This window comes from Morus notabilis, unplaced genomic scaffold (assembly GCF_000414095.1).
Source record: "Morus notabilis unplaced genomic scaffold, ASM41409v2 Scaffold115, whole genome shotgun sequence".
NCBI lineage: Eukaryota > Viridiplantae > Streptophyta > Magnoliopsida > Rosales > Moraceae > Morus > Morus notabilis.
The window spans coordinates 640,555-661,349 of record NW_010361020.1 but is presented as its reverse complement, the minus strand read 5'-3'; the positions used below and the strand labels follow the sequence as shown (position 1 = coordinate 661,349).

Below are 20,795 nucleotides of genomic sequence, written 5' to 3'. Positions count from 1 at the left end.
AGGGGGATTAGATTTGTAGAGTGTCTAGTGTTGTGCACTATCTTGGAGGTCGGGGGTCCTCAAAACCACCCATTTATCCTGTAATTTTCCATTTTTTTGTGTTGTTAATGAAGTTCGGATTTTCGAGTTCCTAACAAAATATTATTTCAGTTTGTACAATAAATATGAGAGGAGGAGGGATATGAGGTTATGGTCTGTTGAAATACTCGGCTAGGAATCAGAGATCCTAGAATATTTGACAACATAGAATAGGAATAACGAGATTTGGAATCATTTCCAATATCTCTATTAGTTAGTTTCCTTTTCTGTTTTGATTAGTTTCCTATTTTTACTGATTTGTTTCCTTATTCCCTTTGTTCCCCGATTCTGTTAGAATTAATAATTGATGTAATTAGCATTAGGGTAACCGGGGTCTTGATATATAAAAGGGGGCTGTATATACGTTTCTGATCAATGAGAAAATTATCATTCACCCTTAAATCTTCATGGTATCAGAGCCACCTCCCTTGATCCTGAAATAGATGACAAAGTACGGCATGATAATGAGCCGCCAAAGTCAATCTTCATCAAAAGTTACCTCTTCTCCGAAGCTGTTACCACCAGCAACAATGGAGTCTCCAATGGCCTTATTCAGTCCATTACTGGGCATAAACTCAATGGCCAAAACTACCTCCATTGGTCACAATCCGTAATGATGTTTGTCTGTGGAAAAGGGAAAGAAGATTATCTTTCTGGAGCAGCAATACCGCTGGAAGAAAAATATCCGAAGTATAAACTTTGGAAGGCCGAGAACAACATGGTCATGTCTTGGCTTATCAATTCCATGACCAACAAGATTGGGGAGAATTTCCTACTGTATGTGATCGCCAAAGAAATCTGGGACGCAGCCAAAGAGACATACTCTAATTTCGACAACTCATCCGAGTTGTTTGCCGTGGAGAGCATTCTCCATGATATGCGTCAAGGTGATCTTTCTGTGACTCAATATTTTAACACCCTCACAAGGAATTAATTGGCAGCAGTTGGACATGTTTGAAGAACACGATTGGAAGTGCCCTGAAGATGGAATGAAATACAAGAAGATTGTTGAGAAGAAAAGACGTTATAAGTTTTTGTTGGGACTCAACAAGGAACTTGATGAAGTTCGAGGAAGAATCATGGGGATGAAACCACTGCCGAATGTTCGAGAAGCTTTTTCAAAAGTCCGCATGGAAGAGAGTCGAAAGAGGGTGATGATGGGACCTACAGTCACTGCTCACAGCCCTGAAGCATCCGCCCTTATTGCTCAGGGGCCCTAACACCAAACTGGAGATTAAAAAGCACGGAGAGGACGACCTTGGTGTGATCATTGCCGTAAACTCGGTCACACAAAGGAGAACTGCTGGAAAATTCATGGAAAACTAGTAGATTGGAAACCGGCCAGGCCAAACAACAAAGAAGGACGCAACAATCTTGCCTCCAGCGAAGCAAACCCTACACAAACCGAGCAGAATCTGTTCAACAAGGAGTAAAGGAGTTTCTGCAGAAACTGATCAACCCGCACCATGCCAATACCTCAGAAGTTGGAACCGGGTCACGGGCTCATAAAGGTAATCTCCTAAATGCCCTCAATACAACTAGAGAGATGTACAGACCGTGGATTGTGGATTCAGGAGCCTCCGACCATATGATTGGAGACGCAAGGTTGTTCACCACTTATAGTCCTTGTCATGAGAACTTTATTGTCAGGATTGTAGATGGATCATGCTCAAGAGTCATAGGGAAAGGATCCGTAGTTGTACCAAAAGATCTTACCTGAAACTCCGTATTTTTAGTCCTAAATTTGGATTGCAATCTCCTATCAATTAGTAAACTCACTCACGAGCATAATTGTGTTGCTAATTTTTTTCAAAACTCATGTGAATTTCAGGACCTGGATTCGGGGATGATGATTGGCAATGCTAAGATGTGCTCGGGGCTCTATATCCTCAAGAATGACCATCCACGAGAACAACAACCTCACATGGCAGATTCGGATATGCCAAATCAACAACTTACAAAATTTGCTTGTTATGTTTTTCAATCCAATAATGATAGCGCAATCATGTTATGGCACTATAGGTTAGGCCATCCAAACTTCGTTTACCTTCAAAAACTTGTTCCTTCATTATTCATCAATAAAAGTCCACAAGATTTTCAGTGTGATATTTGTCAATTTGCTAAACACACTCGTAGTTCATACTCAATTCAACCATACCAAAAATCCAATCCATTTTCAATGATTCACAGCGATGTATGGGGACCATCTCGAATTAAAAACATCACTGGAACAAGATGGTTTGTGTTGTTTGTTGATGATCTGATAGGACTCAAAGAAGAATCAATTGAGATTAGGGCTGAATTAGGACTTATTATTATTAATCAAGTAAATTGAAAGACAAATCCTGACCTACACTTCAAGAGGTAGGTCAATCTCTCCAAAACGCCTAACTATTCTTAATAACTTGACAAAACTCAGCATAAACCTAATTACTTGCTAATGCTCTCTTTATACTAAAGCCCTAAATCCATAGAACACCCAAAAGACTAAACTGTCCCTGCCCTCTTATTCCCACGTCTAACATAAGTAATTATGGGCCTAACATTACTCCTCTCCCAAAAAGACACCTTGTCCTCAAGGTAGAATTCAGGAAATTGCTGTTGAATTACTTCAAATGGTTCCCATGTTGCCTCGTAATCTGGCAAGTTCTTCCATCTAATCAGCACCTCCTTATGACCTGTTGCTCCCCGGCGCACGCCTTCTAAAGCGGACGGTTCCATCACCACTTCCATATCCTCTGTCAATGTGGGTGGTAACGAAGAAGATGATGTGTGTTCGCCGATCGCCCGATGCAACTGAGATACATGAAAAACTAGATGAATCGCTGAAGAGGGTGGCAACCGCAATCGGTAAGCCACTTCCCCGGTCCTCTTAATCGCCTTCACCATGGTTTTCAGTGACACCAAGGTTCGGCACAGACTCGGATCGCCTCTCAGAATTACTGGTTGGTTTCCTACCTGAAACTCCATACTCAACAGCTTCCAATTCACCTTCATCGCTCCCAACGTTTGAAGCCACTTCATTCCCAAAATCACGTCTGTGCTTCCCAAATCCAGAGGTAGGAAATCGTCTAACACTTGAATTCCTTGGAGCGACAAAATCACCCCCTTGCAGATTCCTCGGCTCGTTCTAACACTCCGGTTCCCAAGGTCACCCCAAAACTCCCAGTGTCAGTCAACTGGAGCCCTATCTTTTCCACCATGCGGTTGGAAATGAAATTGTGTGTGGCCCCACTGTCAACTAACACTACCACATCCTGCTTTCCAATCCTACCTTTAATCTTCATGGAATGGTTCGGTGTGAACCCCGCCACTGAATTGAGCGACACCTCAGCCACATCTAAATGCAGGTGTTCTTCCTCCATCAACTCTTCTTCTTCAGCTGCTTCTCCGCCTTCCTCGCCATCACACACCGTCAAGACTTGTAGTGAACGGTCCTTACATCGGTGTCCTGGGAAAAATTTCTCATCGCATCGAAAGCACAACCCCTTCGCCCTCTTGTCCTGAATCTCTATCTCAGTGAGGCGCTTGATAGTCCCTCCCGAACGTACCCCACTATCCCAATCCTTTTGGGTCTCTCTCTGAAATCCCAACGTCTGAGTTTTTTGCCCGCCTGGTGGTGCGCTCTTTTGGTATGAAAAGCCAACTGTGTTGCTCCTATTGACCCGCGCCGTTGTATTCTTATCCTCAATCATCTGTGCCAACTCCATCGTCTCCCCTAACCCTCTCGGTCTCAGCAAACGCAGCGCTGCTCGGATCTTCGGCTTCAGTCCCTTCATAAAATTCCCTTCCAACACCGCTTCTGAGATTTCCCCTAAGCTACCCGATAGCAATTCGAACTTCTCCCTATACTCCATGACTGTCTTATCCTGGATCAGGGCAAAAAACTGTTCATGTAGATCTCCCTTTGAGTAGCTCGAAATCGCTGCAGCAGCCGGTCCTTAAATTCACCCCAAGTCCTCAATGGTTGCCGTTGTTCTCGCCATTGAAACCACGCAAGGGCCTTTCCCTCCAATCATAACGCCGCCGCCATCAGTTTTTCCCTCTCTGAGAGTCCATTGACGGCGAAATAGCGTTCTACCTTATACACCCATCCATAGGCATCATCGCCCTCGAAAATTGGCATTTTCAGCTTCCGTACCCTAGAATCCGCCCCAAATTGGGTATGCCCGGTCCAATTTCGCGCCATCGGAGGCCTCCATCCTCCCGATTCTCCTACATTCTCCATAAATCCGGCAGTCCCAGCCCTAATTCCGTCATACCTGCTCCCCCTCTCGCCGGAAATTCCTCCTCCCGGCCGTACGCCCCCAAAACCGCCCTGCCCAACCCAAAATCCGGCCTGCCCAGCCCCAGATCCGACCTGCCCAGGTCCCGGATCTCCCCACCACGGCGCTGAAACACTGTGCTCAGCCGTCCCCAGCCCTGGCGGCGCCAAAACACCTAATCCCGTCGCCCCAAACCCTAGGCCGCCTCCTCCAGCCGCGAATCCTTCATATCCACCACCTCTAGCCGCGACCCAGCCTCCTCCGCCGCCCCCAACGCCGAGAAAAGCTCCTCCAAGTCGCGCGTCACCTGGGCCGCCCTCTGCGCCAGCAAATCGGCCGCGTCCTGCCGCCTCTGGCCGCGCCAAACGGGCAGATTCCAACCCTCCTCCCTCTGCGCCGTCGCCGACCTCGGGTTCCGTACCACCAGACCCATCTCCCGCCGCACCACCGCTGCTACCGGTGATGGGTTGAGGTGGAGCTCCGTTAATTTCAGCAACATGGCTTCAAGGGATGAAAATTGTTGTTGGACGGTGTTGAATCGCTCGTCGATGGTGGTCTTGAGCGATCCAACCTCCGCTTCTAATTTCTCTTCTAGCGCGTCCACCTTCCTCGCTGCCATTGTCCCAGGAATTCGCTCTAATACCAATTTGATAGGACTCAGAGAAGAATCAATTGAGATTAGGGCTGAATTAGGACTTATTATTATTAATCAAGTAAATTGAAAGACAAATCCTGACCTACAATTCGAGAGGTAGGTCAATCTCTCCAAAACGCCTAACTATTCCTAATAACTTGACAAAACTTAACATAAACCTAATTACTTGCTAATGCCCTCTTTATACTAAAGCTCTAAATCCATAGAACACCCAAAAGACTAAACTGCCCCTGCCCTCTTATTCCCATGTCTAACATAAGTAATTATGGGCCTAACATGATTATACTAGGATTACTTGGGTATTTCTCATGAAAGAAAAATCAGAAGTTGAACAAATCTTCAAGAATTTCAATACCATGGTTCAAACCTAATTTCACACCAAAATACAAATATTCCGCACCGATAATGGCAGGGAATACTTCAAACATTTTCTCAGGGAATACCGACAAAATCAAGGTATTATACACCAAAGTTCTTGTGTTGATACCCCTCAACAAAATGGGGTGGCAGAAAGAAAAATAGACATATCTTAGAGGTTACTAGATTACTTATGTTCTCCACCCACGTTCCAAAACATTTTTGGGGGGAAGCCATACTCACAGCAACCTATCTCATAAACCGAATGCCTTCACGAGTCCTAAACTTTCAAACCCCATGTCAGTCTCTCCTTCTTTCATACCCAAAGACCAGACTTCTCTCAACCATTCCACTCAAAGTATTTGGTTGCTCTGCGTTTGTTCACATCCATCAACAACACAGAAGCAAGCTTGATCCTAAATCCCTCAAATGTATTTTCTCAGTTACATCCCAAATCAAAAAGAGTGCAAATGCTATTCCCCAGTCACAAAGCGATTCTACACCTCAATGGATGTTACATTCTTTGAAAACACACCATACTTTCCCAAATCAGTTATTCAGGGGGAGAATGTGCTAGAATACCAACTTTGGGACATAGATGTTCCAGCATCACCATCACCGAGTCATCCTCCAAACCCAGTCACTGGTCCGGCCATCACCACCACTATGTCTGTCCCAAACTTCCAACCTGAAACCACTACTTCAGATGTCCTCCCAACCTCAAGTCCTATCCAACATCTATAGCTTGCCAACAATGGTGAGTTCATTGTATATTCCCGGAGGAAGAAGACCCAAGAGGATGTAGAGCAACAAGCACCTTCTGAGCAGCGTCAAGAGGCTGAACCGGATCCAAGAGTTCTTGAGACTTTATCACCAGGTAACACTAGCTCTGTGAACATTATAGATGAGCCTATTGTTGATGATCTTGATTGTCCAATTGCGTTAAGGAAAGGGGTGCGATCTTGTACTAGTCATCCAATTCACAATTTTGTATCTTATAAAAAATTGTTGCCAAACTATCAGACTTTTGTGGCAGAATCCACGAAGCCATGTCTATTCCAGAATGGAAAACAACAGTATGGGAAGAAATGAAGGCTCTAAAGAAGAATGGAACTTGGAAAATTTCGGAGCTACCAAATGGGAAGCGTACAGTGGGGTGCAAGTGGATATTCACTGTCAAATACAAGGCTAATGGGAATGTGGACAGGTTTAAAGCACGGCCGGTTGCTAAAGGGTTCACTCAAGCATATGCCATTGATTATCAAGAGACCTTTGCTCCAGTAGCCAAATTGAATACTATTCGGGTATTACTTTCATTGGCTGCAAATCTTGATTGGCCTCTCTACCAACTTGATGTTAAGAATGCTTTCCTTAATGGGGACCTTATAGAAGAAGTTTTACATGGATATCCCTCATGGTTTTGAGTCTCACGCTACTATAAATAAGGCATGCAAGCTCAAGAAGTCTCTTTATGAATTAAAATAATCTCCCAGAGCATGGTTTGACAGGTTCAATAAGACAGTAAGGAAGTATGGATACTCACAATGCCAAGCAGATCACACACTCTTTGTTAAGCACTCATCGGAAGGGAAGATAGCAATTCCCACTGTATATGTGGATGACATCATTCTCACGGGTGACAATGAAGATGAATTGTTCAAACTCAAGACACTACTTTCCAAGGAATTCGAAACCAAGGATCTTGGAAACCTAAAATATTTCCTTGGAATGGAAGTACCTCGGTCAAGAAATGGAATTTCAGTGTCACAGCGGAAATATGTGTTGGATCTTCTTATGGAGACAGGCATGCTTAGGTGTAAGCCAGCTGAGACGCCTCTAGACTCAGGTACCAAACTTGGAGCAAAGGAAGTACTCCAGTGGAAAAAGGGCGATACCAGAGACTTGTAGAGAAGCTGATTTATCTCTCCCACACTAGACCAGACATTGGGCTCGCAGTTAGTGTGGTAAGCCAATTCATGAATGAACCTCCTGAAGAACACATGGAGGCTGTCAATCGAATATTGAGATATCTAAAAATGACACCAGGCAAGGGATTATACTTCGGAAAAACAACAAGAAGAGACATTGAAGTGTTTGCAGATGCTGATTGGGCTAGATCTATAACTGATCGGATGTCTACCTCAGGTTATTGTACATATGTGTGGGGAAACCTAATTACTTGGCAAAGTAAGAAACAACCAGTAGTGTCACGGAGTAGTGCAGAAGCAGAATTCAGAGCACTGGCACTTGGCATTTGTGAAGGTTTATGGCTAGACAGGTTACTCAATGAATGAAGGATTGGTATCCCATCTCCTATGAAGGTGTTTTGTAACAATCAATCAGCTATCAATATAGCTAATAATCATGTTCATCATGATCGAACAAAACATGTGGAGATAGATCGACACTTCATTAAAGAGAAGATAGACAACGTGATCATTAGTCTACTAAACATCTCTGCAAATCAATAAATGGCAGACATCCTCACTAAAGCTTTGCCAAGGAAGAATTTTGAAGAATTGAGTTCCAAGCTCAGCTTAATCAACATTTACGCCTAGCTCGAGGGGGAGTGTTGAAATACTCGACTAGGAATCAGAGATCCTAGAATATTTGACAAAGTAGAATAGGAATAAAGAGATGTATAAAAGGGGTCTTGATGTATAAAAGGGGGCTGGCTGTATATACGTTTCTAATCAATGAGAAAATTATCACTCACCCCTAAATCTTCATGGTCTGTTGATGAAATTGGGGGCACCCTTGGCAGTTCTCTTCAAAACTGCTATCCATTGCATTTGAGTTTTATTGTTACTGCAATTCATTGGTTTCATTCAATAACAATTCTTTTCAATTCTTCTTTTTTTTTCTGTGTTTCTATTGTGATTTCCCATGATTAAGTAGGAACTCATCATTTGGCATCAGAGCTATTTATCTAGGCATGGCTGGGAAAAGAGACAGAAGAATGGACGTTATGGAAAAGGAGGAAGAGGTTAATTACCAAATATACAGAAGAACCTTGATATTATGTGGCAAAGTCAAATCCAGATTTTGCGGTTGCAGGAGGAAGGGGTTGTGAGGCAATGGCGTTTGGAAGGATGAGACAATAGATGGAAGAGGCAAACGGCGGTGAGAAGGCATCAGAGATTAAGGCGGCGAACCCGTGGGAGAACAATGATTCTGGAGGAGATCAAGTAACGAATGAAAACCCTAGAGGAAATTAGGATTTTCTTGAAAACCCAGTCAGGAGTTATGGAGTTAGGAGCAAGGGCTTTGACAGCGAGGCAAAGAAAACCCAGGTGGAAACTGAGGATTTCAGTATGAGAAGTTCGATTGGTTGGGGGAATGGCATACACAGAAGTTGGAGACGCTGAGTTTTCATGGAGAGTACCTGGATGGCTGGATTTTCATATCCGAACCATATATCCAAGTGAATAATTTCTCTAAGAACGAGAAATTAATGGTAAGGTTTTCTATGGGAGGAGATGCTTTGGCTAGGTTTTAATGGTAGGAAGCTTCGAGGCTGTTTGTAGTTGGATTGACTTCAATCACAGGTGTTGCATGATTTTGACCCCGACAAGAAGGAATGTTTTATGAAAGTTCTTAGCTATCAGGCAAGAAGGAATGGTGATAGCATGCCCATAAAAAATTTGAGGTAATGGCTACTCTTAAAATAAGCTTGAACAAGTTTTGAGGTTGAAAATGGAAATCCAAAACAAGGTTAGAATAGTGCAACCCATCGGTTTGGCAAGAATAATGGAGTTGGTACAAAGAGTTAAGCACAGGAATTTGATCCTTAGGAGGTCAAGAGAAGTTCAAGGGAATAGCTAGGAATGGGGTATTACTATTGGAGGCAACCCTCTGTGTGCCATGGTGGTCGAGTGTGTTGCCAGGTCAAAGGTTCAAGAATTATATGCAACAAAAGTTGATATTACTATTGGTGACTTGTGGGATTCGGAAGCTAATGTGCGGAAGTTGATAGTTCTGCAGGAGCTTTTTGAGGAGAACCCTGTGAGGCAAATAGTAATCATTTATTGGACGAGGCTTGTGGATATGGATGTGGGCGAGTGGATAGGAGCAAAGGATGATATATGAATGATATCTTTTCAAATAGGCCAGCTTATAAGTTGGATCAACTTTTTGCCAAGCCACACGCGTGTTGGAAAGCTTTATAGAAGTCTAAATTACAGGAGCAGTTGAAGGTGTTTTGTGGAAGTTGTGCTCGAAAGGCCTTACCCCTGCGTGCTAGACTGAACAGATGGTTCCATATTCCAAATATTTCTTGTCCTTTGTGTTTGATTGGAACTGAAAATTTTCAACACCTTGTCTTCTCATGTCCGTCTACTTTGGCCTCGTGGTTTGGTTCTCCATTTGGTGTTAGGAAGAGTTATCGACAAGGGATAGGAATAAAGCACATTAATTCACTCATTGTTAGACCTCCTAATGTGCTTTTTGGTGATTCTGAAAAGCTTGAAGTTTTTCTCTGTGTTGTGCTATTATTCTAGATGATATTTGGAAGGCAAGAAATGCTGTTATACATGGATCAGAGCCTCCTAGTGAGAATTGTCTTCATCCTTGTGCTAGGAGAGTGAAGGAGTTAAAGGCGGTGAAGCAGATGGCGCAGAGGAGTAGTAGTTGGGAGGATTCTCAGGATAATAGTTTGGTCTATGAAGTCAAGTTAGAATCCTCCTCCGCCAAACGTTGTTAAGAGTAATGTCGATGCTGCGGCGAAGGGTGAAAGGGTGGCTATAGGTACGGTGAGGATGCAATTTCGGCAGGGTTGGAAGCATGTATAGGTGGAGGATGATTGTCTTAATGTGATCTTTGCTATGCAGGGAAAGGAAGGGGGTATTTCTTGGCAAATTAGGGACTTTGTTAATGTTATGGAAGCCAGGAGATAGGTTGGCTCTTATGCTTATTTCTGCAATGTCCTCTCTTCGGGTTCCTAGAGGCGTAATGGCGTTGCCCATTCTGCTCTCTGGCTTCATGGGCATTGGATTTGTCCTTTATTTTTCTTTCTTTCTCCTTATAGTATGAACTAACAATTCTCTCTCTTTTTTTTTTTGGATATACTGATATTACTTTTGGAATGTAAATTATCCTTTCAAGCAAAAAAAAAAAAAAAAAGTTTACAACTTTCCTTGTGATTAAAGAACCTAAACTAAAAACATATTTGTAATTGAGATCAAACTTCATATTCAGAGTCAATGCAATACAAGAAAAAGTCAACAGGATTAGTTATTCTTTTTCCCTTTAATTTGGTTATTGATCAACAAAATCAAAAGTTTTTCGAATGCGTAACAATCAAAAGCCATTATCAAAAAAAGAAAAGAAAAGAAAAACCTAGAAAGTAGAGGGAAAAAATGGAACCTGGGAAATGGAATTGGCGAGGCGGCGATTGAGAGTGGGAGAAGAGTCTGAGTAGGAAAGGAAGAGGCCATTGGGGAAGAAGAAGGCGAAAAAGCAGCCGAGAAGGACTCCAATGGCTATGGCGATTGTGATCCTCGATTTATACACGGACTGTGAATTGTCCCTCATTAATGATCCGTCTCTGCGACCCGCCATGTCTTTTCCTCTCTCTACCTTTGCATTCACAGTTCAAGACAGAGAGAGAGAGAGAGAGGAGAAACTGAAATCTTAATTTTGTTTGCTTTGACTATGAGGACAGGGTAGAGATTGATTTTTTGCTTCTCTGCTCTTTTTTACTAATAATTGGGCATCAGATCTTAGAGAGAAAAGTTATGGAAAGTTCGGATTTTTTTTTTTTTAAGGGGCTATAACTATATTGGCTAGTTATGTCCTCAAAAAACAAAACAAAAACGTGTAATGGCGTTTCCCCCAACAAAAAAATCACAAACAAAAATGGATTTTGGCCTTGTTTTTCTTTTTTTTTTTTTTTTTTTTTTTTTTTTTTTTTTTTTTTTTTTGAAAACAATCTTGGTAATGGAGATTTATACACATACAAAAATTATAGGATTTGAAAAATACCAGGTCTTTATTACCTAAGTTGTTAAATTTACATTAAAAATTGTCTATACTTTTTATTTTGATGTGATTTTCATCAAATTAACTCTCAAAAATTTACATTACCGGAAGAAATCATACTGAAAGTAGGACCCCTTAATTATTTTTAATTAGCTAATTATCGTATTATTTGGGTTGAAGACTTGTCGTATTTTCTAATAAAACAAAAATGACGACTAGGTGTAAGGTAGTCTAGAAGGGACATTCTCAATTGTAATAACAACTTCTTCCGGAGACCCGTCCTATTCAAATCCAACGACGAGAGATGGAGAAAATAATACACTAATGAATTTTCAAAAGAGAATAATACACTAATGAATTTTCAAAAGAGAGTAATATAATAGAGCAGTAGGTAAACAATTCACTCATTTTTTTTCGTTCAAGAATCTTTCGATAGGATACTAAAAATATCTATTAGCATAACATAATTTTTAAGGTACGGTACCATCTTTAATCTTATATATACATAGAGAAAATTAGTGAACTCACTATTTAAATACATTATTTTAAAGTTTTTACCATTTACTCTTCATTAATACTCTTTATATTAATTAAGAGTATGAGATGAAAATCTAATACACATGCATTCTAAATGGTATGTGTCTTCTTTTTCTATAGAAGTATTAAATTAATATGATTATAATGTGATTTAATGTTTTAAAATAGTGTTACATGTTTTATAACCCATAATGCTCTTTTTTTTTCTAAGGAAAAAATAATGACTGAGGATGCTAAAAGGTAGGCACATAGCTGTATTCTTGGATCCCATTTATGCAACCTTATTTGACATGGTTAATTAGAGGGAAGAATAATGACTCTGGTTAGGTAAATTCTGGTATTATTGAAAAATAGAATATCTATAATGAGATCCATTTCTTTTGTAGTTATTATTGCAAAGGCTTTGGTCAGCTCATTTTGCATCATTGTTAAGAAATCTTCCTAAAAACTTAAGTGGAATAGTTAATGCAATTAACTCATTATTTATAATTCAAGTTGTTTTATGTCAATGCCTATGAGTTGTTGCATGCATTAAACGACATAAAAAATAGCAAAATTGCATAGTGGTAGACGGGCTAGGGTACCAAACTTTTCCCTTAAAAAATAAGATCATGCAATCCACGATATAAACATCATACTCTCTCTCTCTCTCTCTCTCTCATAATTTATATAATAGAAATCTCAATTCTTGATACTGTTCACGTATTTTTAACTAAAACGGTGACATTTTGATTGAAAATGCATAAATAGTGCACGCGTTGCTATAGTTTTTTTTCTCTCTCTCTCTCTCTCATAATTAATATAATAGAAATCTCAATTCTTGATACTGTTCACGTATTTTTAACTAAAACGGTGACGTTTTGATTGAAAATGCATGAATAGTGCACGTGTTGTTATAGTTTTTTTTCCTTCCTACGGTTTTGTTCTCCTTTCATTTTAGGTCCTTTTTTCCCCTTCTTTTCCTTCTACTTGCCCTAAAACTTAATTTTTTTTTTAATTTTAGTTTTTTTTTAAATTTTTATATGTTTTTAATAATAATACGATAATTAAAATAATACAAGATTACTCCTAACAACTAGTCACAGTTGAGAGTTGAGAATAATTCAATCCACAAACCAATAGAAAACATAATCAACCACTATGGCTCAGTTTAGTAGAGATTATTGGAGGTTAAAATGAATTCTCTAAATAGCCACAGCTCATTTATCATGTTTGGTAAAAACATGAAAAGTGCTTTTGAAAGAATTTTGAAATTATTTGAGGCTAAAATCAGAAGCAGTCTTTCAGCTGCTTCTGACAATCTACAAGAGGTGATTTAATGAAACTTTCGTTATTACACATTTACCTCTGATGAATGAAAAAAAATCCCACACCATTAGATTTCTAGTGGTTCTGTTCTCTCTTATCTCTTCTCTCGAGTTTCCCTCTCTGCTCTCTCTTCGTGCTCTCTCTCTCTACAGACAATCAAGCTCTTCTCTCTCTGTTCTCTCGGTCTCCTCTGCTCGTAAGGGTTTTGATCTCCTCCTGTGATTAAAGTACGAGCGGACTCTCTCGCTTCATATCTCTCCCTCTCAAACCACGAACTCGCCTCCCTCCAAAACCCCGTCTTCCGACCTCCAAATCCCTCGTTTTCAGGCTCTTCTCCGTCTCCGCTGCTTCTGCGGTCTCGTCCTCGCACTATCCGAAGAGCTTCGATGGCGATATCGAGCCGTACTTGTCGTGTTCGATGCCTCATAAACGCCTTAGAGTCGCCGTGCTTCTCAGCGGCGGCGTCGACAGCAGCGTCACTTGGTGCCTCCTCCACGCCGCTGGCCACTCCTACATCGCCTTTTACCTCAAGATTTGGTTCCAAGTAAGGAGAGTTACGTTAATTATTGATTAGTTTTGAGTTAATTAATTGATTATTTATTAATCAATGTGTGTGTTTTTGGTGTAGGACGATTTCGAGAACTTTTGGTCGGAGTGTCCATGGGAAGAGGATTTGAAGTATGCCAAAGTTGTTTGTAGTCAGGTCTGTTTTTTTCCTTATTGGAAGCTTTTGCTTTTGTTTGCTATTTTCCTATTTCACATGAGAGAAAGAGAGAGATTTTGTTATTAAATTTTAGCATTTTCTTTTTCAGATTGAAGTGCCACTTGAAGTTGTACATTTGACTGATGAGTATTGGAAGAATGTGGTACGAATTACTAGATCTGAGCGTGTCTTATTTTAGTTTGCATTTTATATACTTACGAAGAATTCATTCTCTATTCTGAAAACTGTTTCTTCATTGGGACTTCAGCTGACTAGTAATGATATTTAAGCTATAAAAGTTTATTCTGCTCTAAAAATAAGTTATGAAAATTGTTGTTTCATGGTTCAGGTATCCTACATTATTGACGAGTATCGTTGTGGCCGTACCCCTAATCCAGATGTTCTTTGCAATACGAGAATAAAGTTCGGTACGTGTTCAGAGGAATCTTAAGAAGCCGTAATTGTGTTTTTGGATCCCTTTTTTGGATTTGCTTGTGATTATTTTCAGGTTCATTTATGGATGCCATCAGCAGTAGGGAGTTCGACTACATTGCTTCTGGACATTATGCGAACGTTGTCTCATTTACAAATGAAAGAGGCGATGCATCTGTTTTGGAACTATCACAAGACATGGTACTTATGAAGAACGAATTTCCGAATGCGAACTTATTTATTCTTCAATTGCAGATATTATTAGTTTTTTTATTGTCATGTTCTTGTGGAATCTATTTTCACGTTCTGCATTTTGTGTTATGATATTACTTTGCATTATGATAATTTCTCTCTATTTTCAAGTATGTTTGGACCTGTTATATACACAGTATCCCCTGTTCATATCTTCTAATTTTTGCTTTTTAGGTGAAGGATCATGGATTGAGTAAAAGAAAATAGTTCACGGATATGGTTATTTGGTTGGAATTGAAGAGAGAATGAGTTCCATTTTGACTTGGGGAGTGTTCTATTGCGTATGTTTGAAGAATGAAAGGAATTAAGTTTGTATTTGTAGGTATATACGTGTGTGTGTGTGTGTGTGGATATATATGTTTGCAAGAACTATTTTTTTTGGAATGGGGATGTTTACTTGGTTGGAATTGTTTCATGGATATGGTTATTTGTTTCATGGATGTGTTGAACACACTTTTGAAGTTTCTTGCTATCAATGAGGTAATTTTTATTTTTGAAATGATATTTTTATTTGCTCGTTATTCCTTTCTGATCATGTGTTCTTATATTCAAGAAAAATCATGTGTGTTGATTGTTCTTTATTTGTTGTTTTATAATTAATTATCATTTGGCTTGGCCCGTTTTTTGGCATGAAATTTCTCAACAAATTTATCATATTTTCTTGCAGATTTTTGAGAAGAACCACACCAAAATTGATAATTATGGTATTTGGCCGCGTTATCAGAGTCGAATTGGGTACCATAATATGTACAAGGAGTTATGTGACACCACTCTAAATGGTATCGTGGAGCAGATGTACAACGAAATGGCTTCTCGCCACAAAGTCAGGTTCTCATGCATTCAGATTATCAAGACTGCAATTGTCCCTGCCAAGCTTTGCAAGAGAGAGAGCACAAAACAATTCCACAACTCGACGATAAGTTCCCGTTGGTGTACAAGAAGGTCAAACCACCAACTAGGAAGTTGAAGACCACATACAAGGCATCGAGGGCCAACTTGTTTATGTAACTTGTTCATTTGACTATCAAGCTTTTAAGAGAAGTTAAAATGAGGCTATTCCTAGATCTTTTTAGTAGAAACCTCTTTTTTGGTCCATTTTTGTTATTTTATTGGATATTTTGTTATTTGAGCATCTTTGAACCCCAAGTTGGTTTAGATTAAAGGTTTCAAAATTCTTGTTTGCTTACTAATAATTCTACTAATATTAGTGTCCGAATGAAATGTCATTAAATGCACTTTTAGTGTCTGGAAGAAAAAATTGAAAATTTTGAAAGACATGCCAAATTATTCATTCATGAATGAAGTGAAAATAGTTATTGCAACAATGGCGCTCTATAACTACATTAAGAAGCATGATAAGCGTGATCGACATTTTTAAAAGGTCGATGATAATTTAGATGTTTTCGTTTATGAAAAGAATCAATCAAAGGACAATGTAGAAGAAAATCAAGTTTTACTATCACTGAAAATGGATGAAGTACGAGATTAAATTACGGCAAGTTTAATTAACACGACTTAATTCTTTTCATGCCTCTACCAATTTTTAAACATAGAATGTACATTTTTGTTAAACAAATTGATTATTCACTAATGCTCTTTTTAGTTATAACTATATTGTAAATGAAAAAATGAAAAAAAAAAAAAAAAAGAATTAATTATCATAAATTTATTGTTAAAAAACTCAAAATCATAGTATTATGTTTTTTTTCTTTAAGTTAAACAAGTATTTCTAAATACCAAAAATAATTATATATATTTAAGTTTCATACAATGTCTATTTTAGTCATTTTACATACCCACAACAATTCAACCTCAAAATTTATCAAACGCTATTATATTGATTTTGAAACTAGCACAGCTACTATAATTACAGTTTACCAAATACTTAACTACTTTTTTCTTCAGCACAATTAAAAGCAATTTTTTTAAAATTCACAGCACTACCAAACTAAGCATATATCTCATGAGAAGTTAAAGCTATTCACGAGTAGTAATGACTTCAGCCCAAAATTTTCATCCACAAATAAGTAAAATCAAGTAAAAAAATCAAAGAAAGTGAAGAAACAAGCCATCGGAACTGGCAAATATGATATCTATATATACAGTACCTGAAGCTATTAAATACCTATACCGCCCAAAAGAAAAAAAGAAAAAAAAAAAAAGGAAAAAGGAAACGAAACAAAGGGATATTTGAAACAAACTTCTGGGGAGAAAGCATCAATCTTCTTTATCTGATTCTGAGTCTTGAGGGCCCTCAATTACACCGTCTGCTTGCCTCTGCACCGGGCGTATGACATCCCTAACCAGTCCGTTTGCTGATTAAGAAGACGAGAAAAGGATAGATTAAGTATTCATGAGAGAGTGAACTAATAACCTCAGTGTAAAAATGTCGTAATGTCTATAATACCGTAGTGAATGTTAGTACTATAACTAAGAATTCTAATGAAGAGTAAATTGAACTCTTATTAGGCTTAACACCCACAGCAGAGTCCAGATAGGTTCATACCGAATTCCAGAGCCTTCATTAAAAGGGTCTTTGCAAACTGTAATTCTGCTCCGTGTGCACTGACAAATTTACTCTGCAACATTTAGAAAAAGTTAAGACCTCCAGAATTTGCACCCACATTGAAGTTTGGTTTCAAGCAAAAGAGAGGGAGAAAAATGTTAAATTTTAAGTCTTTAGATCTCAATGGTATTGACCGTATAAGAGTAGCTTAATAACATAGAATTTCATCCCGCCAAAGACTTTTCCAACTAACATAAGATTAAGCAAAATATGAACTCAATTGACTGACAAATTTACGTCAAATAACAGACTTGCTTACCATTTCACGATATACAAACTCCAAAATTTGATCCATTCTTGCTTGATGTTTCAGTAAGAATGGGCGCAAATGGCCCATGTACAAACGCTTTGCCCCCTGTTCAACAGCAGGCAAATCATCATCGGAGCTACTTTTTGAACGTGACTTGGTTTTAAATTTTCAATTACATTTGTTAGTCTTCCCTTTTTTTTTTTTTTTTTTTGTTAATCGTAATATCTATTAATACTTGATCAAATATAGAATGAAAGATGTTGACTACACCAGAGTAATAGTTCATCTATCTCTATCTAAAAAAAGGATCCTTTTTGTTAAAAAAGGGAGGGGGTGGGGGAAGAAACATATATAAGTCAGAAAGCAATTAGAAGGTGAAAGGAAGGCTAAAAACCAATATAAAAGCTTACATTGGCGGATGGAAGTTGTAACCAAACAAGAAAAGCAAACTTCACATGATAGTAAAGTGGAAACCTGATGAAGAAATGCCCAGGACCTCTGTTAGATTGCAAAACCACGTCGGTAAAGCAGAAAAGAATACTTCCGTGGTTTAACTATTAGTTAATGATTAAATTCAGCCATAATATTGTTAGATCTCAATTCAATATTTAGTAAATTAGAAGGTAAGAGATACTGATACTGAAGTAAACTAACTTGAACTAATATTATTAATCGACGGGAAAGAACCATGGGGACATGAAAGAGTACCAGGATAGAATTTTGTCTGTAAACATTTCTGCGAGACTGAAAGATCCAAAAGCTGCAAGTTACAAGAGAGGTCAAAAGAAAAAAGGAACTAGAAATGCAAAATAAAAATGATGAAAAAATGGACTACAACAACTTTAGAAGCTGAATGACTACATGACCATGCAGGCATGCATCTCCATACACGAATGCAAATCCATCCGAGTGGTTATGCCGTTCTCTTATCTGGTACATTCAGTTCAATTTATTAAGCTCCTAATATCATTAACTTTTTCCACACCTAATACTATAACATCTGAAGCCTACCCCCTTACAATAAGATAAATTCATGCAGTGAAATTTTAATAAATGGCAGACCGAGACGGTAAGTCGTCCTTAATTTTCTTGGCACTAAAACTTATAGTGATAACTAATAAAGGCTGTTAAACTAGCAAGAGCATCACTGACCCGCCCAATAAACAAGCCATCGTTGTTGCTCATTTTGATCCTTTTTCTCGATAGCTTTGAACGTTGAGTACACAGGTAAAGCAATTCCCACAGAACAACTGCAACAAAATCACTCTTTAGCACCCAATGCAAAATGAAGTACCACGTTTTAGCTTGATATTTCTGAATAAAAAAAAAAAATTCATATCTTCCTTGTAACAATTTGGGAAATTGACTTTGAATTGCGAACTCCATTTAGACATTGCGAACCCAGCAAAGCTAGGCATAGGCTTAAGTCCTTCATAAAGGATCAATCATATATGTAACATGTAAAAGTAGTGGGTGTAGCATAACAACAATTCAGTGTAACAATAACTTTGAAAATCTATAACAATAAGAAATTTATCTATCACATACCAGTGTTATATGTTTTTAGTTATTGTTACATACAATAAGTGTCATGTTACATCCATATTGTTACATGTTACAGTGTAGAACACCGAAGACAAACTCGCAAAGCTAATATTTTCATTATGGGATATGAATTCTGAATACATAAACTCAAAACTAAAAATCATTTTGCCCATTTTGGCCACTCCTCCGACACTAATTTAACTTCAAAACTAAAAATCAATAGTTCTGCTATCCTATTGCAATTTCTACACCTAAATTTTCAACCCAAAAAAAGAAAAGAGAGAGAGAGAGAGAGAGAGAGAGAGAAATGGCTAAGTCTAACGCATATAAATAATCTTTCAGAGAAGGTGAACCCGTAAGGGCAAAAATCGAAACCAAAACAAAAAGAACAAGATACAATTTATTTAGTATTACTATTAGAAACAAGAAAAAAAGAAAAAAAAAAAAAAAAAAAAAGAAGCTTACCAAGCTGTACGGACAACAATGTTGGAATTAAGAGGGCAAAGCAGCAATTGCAATCCTAGCTGTATTAACCAGAAAAAAAGATCAGTAACTAGCATACCGTCGATCAATGATCACTCCAGGGAATCAGGGATAAACGATTTTTTTTTAACAAAAAAAAAAAGAAAATCTATCACAAATTTTGGATTGCAACGGCAGAATTAACGAATTGACGCTTAAATTTCAGGGGCAAAAATAATAAAAATACAAGAAATACATACAAGATGATTAAAAAAAAATCTGGCTGAAAAACTCATAGGCAAGAGAATGGGAAACGAAAAGATCGATAAGGAAGAAGATTAAAGATTAGAGAGAAAGATTGGCATACCTCACTTGGGACAGCCATGAAAAAGGAAATCTAATGATAATTGCAGAAAATGTTAATCAGATTCTGGATTTTCAGTAACGATTTTGATTGGAGAAGCGGACTGGAGGGCTACAATTTTTAAGATGTGTTATTTCTTGGGTTAATTCCACGAATATATGGGGCTTGTTCTTTTGATGTTTTTGAGTTAGATAATTTGAGTGTAGATTTTGAATTGAGTTTGAGTTATAATTTGAGTTGAAATTATAACTTGAGTTTGTGTTTGGTTGTGTACATTTGAGTTATGGTTTGAGATAAGAATCTTTTTTGAGTTTGTGTTTGAGTAAGTTAAAACTTGAATTTGTTTTTAGATAGTATTTTAATAAAAACTCAATGTTGGTGAAAAATTTTAATAGGGTATATGGGTCTAGTTTTATTCGTATTTTCGTTGTCAATGCATAGAAAAAAAAAATCATCTCAATCAGAATTAAAACGAAAAAGTTATAGCATTTTTAAGAATAGAAAAAATACTGTTCATTAACTTGAGTTCGAGTTTCTGAACTCGAGTTGAAGGGAAAACTTGAACTCGAGTTTTAGTTCCAAATTCAAGTTTAAACTCGAGTTCAAACTCGAGTTCAAACTTAAAAGAACATGAACTCGAATAAAGTTATAACTCGAGTTACCTTTTTTTGAGTTTTTCACTCAAAAACTACATTGCCGAACAGGCCCATGGTTCTTCAACTTTACTCTCAATCCCATTTTAATTTTTAATTCTTAAAACGTCTCATAATTAATCTCTAAAATTTTATTTTATTTCAATTTTAATCATTCTATTAATTAGATATTAGATGTTTGAAAGAGTCTCTAAAAATTAAGAACCAAATTAGAAACATTTTAAAGTTTAAAGAAAAAAATAATACAAAAAATAAAAATTAATTCACACAAATAGTTTCTAATAAGTTGTTTAGTTGGGAGATTCGTACACCGATTCGAATCATGGTTCGTAGTTTGTTACAGTATTTTTTCTCATAAAAAATACACGTAAATCAAAAATAGTTCTAAT

The 20,795-nt window shown here is 38.0% G+C and overlaps 3 protein-coding genes across 5 annotated transcripts in view; 1 reads left to right on the top strand and 2 right to left on the bottom strand.

Annotated features, from left to right (window-relative positions):
• LOC21409576 (arabinosyltransferase RRA2) overlaps nt 1–11,194 on the bottom strand; it is a 27,558-nt gene extending 16,364 nt beyond the window's left edge. Inside the window, exon 1 of the mRNA XM_010097906.2 lies at nt 10,720–11,194. Within this exon, the coding sequence (XP_010096208.2) occupies nt 10,720–10,914 (195 nt within the window). The 5' untranslated portion in view covers nt 10,915–11,194. The remainder of the gene's footprint in view (nt 1–10,719) is intronic.
• Nucleotides 11,195–13,233: 2,039 nt separating this feature from the next.
• On the top strand, nt 13,234–15,728 carry LOC21409575 (tRNA-specific 2-thiouridylase MnmA). Of its 3 annotated transcripts, none has more exons than XR_002902191.1 (7): nt 13,234–13,723; nt 13,808–13,882; nt 13,992–14,045; nt 14,232–14,310; nt 14,413–14,515; nt 14,741–15,046; nt 15,234–15,304. XR_002902191.1 is itself a non-coding variant. In XM_024165527.1 (6 exons), the coding sequence occupies exons 1-6, from the start codon at nt 13,598–13,600 to the stop codon at nt 15,531–15,533; spliced, it is 759 nt and encodes a 252-aa protein (XP_024021295.1). In that variant the 5' UTR covers nt 13,234–13,597; the 3' UTR covers nt 15,534–15,728. The 3 variants fall into 3 exon arrangements, 1 of the variants encoding a protein (XP_024021295.1); XR_002902190.1 differs by having other exon boundaries at nt 14,391–14,515; XM_024165527.1 differs by lacking the exon at nt 14,741–15,046 and having other exon boundaries at nt 14,391–14,515; nt 15,234–15,728.
• An 877-nt stretch (nt 15,729–16,605) lies between these two features.
• Nucleotides 16,606–19,924, bottom strand: LOC21409574 (HVA22-like protein k). The gene is made up of 8 exons (XM_024165506.1): nt 19,757–19,924; nt 19,393–19,451; nt 18,535–18,632; nt 18,091–18,142; nt 17,793–17,856; nt 17,392–17,487; nt 17,073–17,145; nt 16,606–16,881 (listed from the first exon to the last, which is right to left on the bottom strand). The coding sequence occupies exons 1-8, from the start codon at nt 19,772–19,774 to the stop codon at nt 16,784–16,786; spliced, it is 558 nt and encodes a 185-aa protein (XP_024021274.1). The 5' UTR covers nt 19,775–19,924; the 3' UTR covers nt 16,606–16,783.
• Between the last annotated feature and the right edge of the window lie 871 nt (nt 19,925–20,795).

Excerpts from the sequence above, each read along its gene's own strand:
- LOC21409575 (XM_024165527.1), top strand. The coding sequence starts at position 13,598 with ATGCCTCATAAACGCCTTAGAGTCGCCGTGCTTCTCAGCGGCGGCGTC. Across the intron at positions 13,724-13,807 it reads ACCTCAAGATTTGGTTCCAA|GACGATTTCGAGAACTTTTG; the intron begins GTAAGGAGAGTT and ends TTTTTGGTGTAG. Across the intron at positions 14,046-14,231 it reads ATGAGTATTGGAAGAATGTG|GTATCCTACATTATTGACGA; the intron begins GTACGAATTACT and ends TTCATGGTTCAG.
- LOC21409574 (XM_024165506.1), bottom strand. Across the intron at positions 17,857-18,090 it reads ACAGACAAAATTCTATCCTG|GTTTCCACTTTACTATCATG; the intron begins GTACTCTTTCAT and ends TTTCTTCATCAG. Across the intron at positions 17,146-17,391 it reads AGTTTGTATATCGTGAAATG|AGTAAATTTGTCAGTGCACA; the intron begins GTAAGCAAGTCT and ends TAAATGTTGCAG.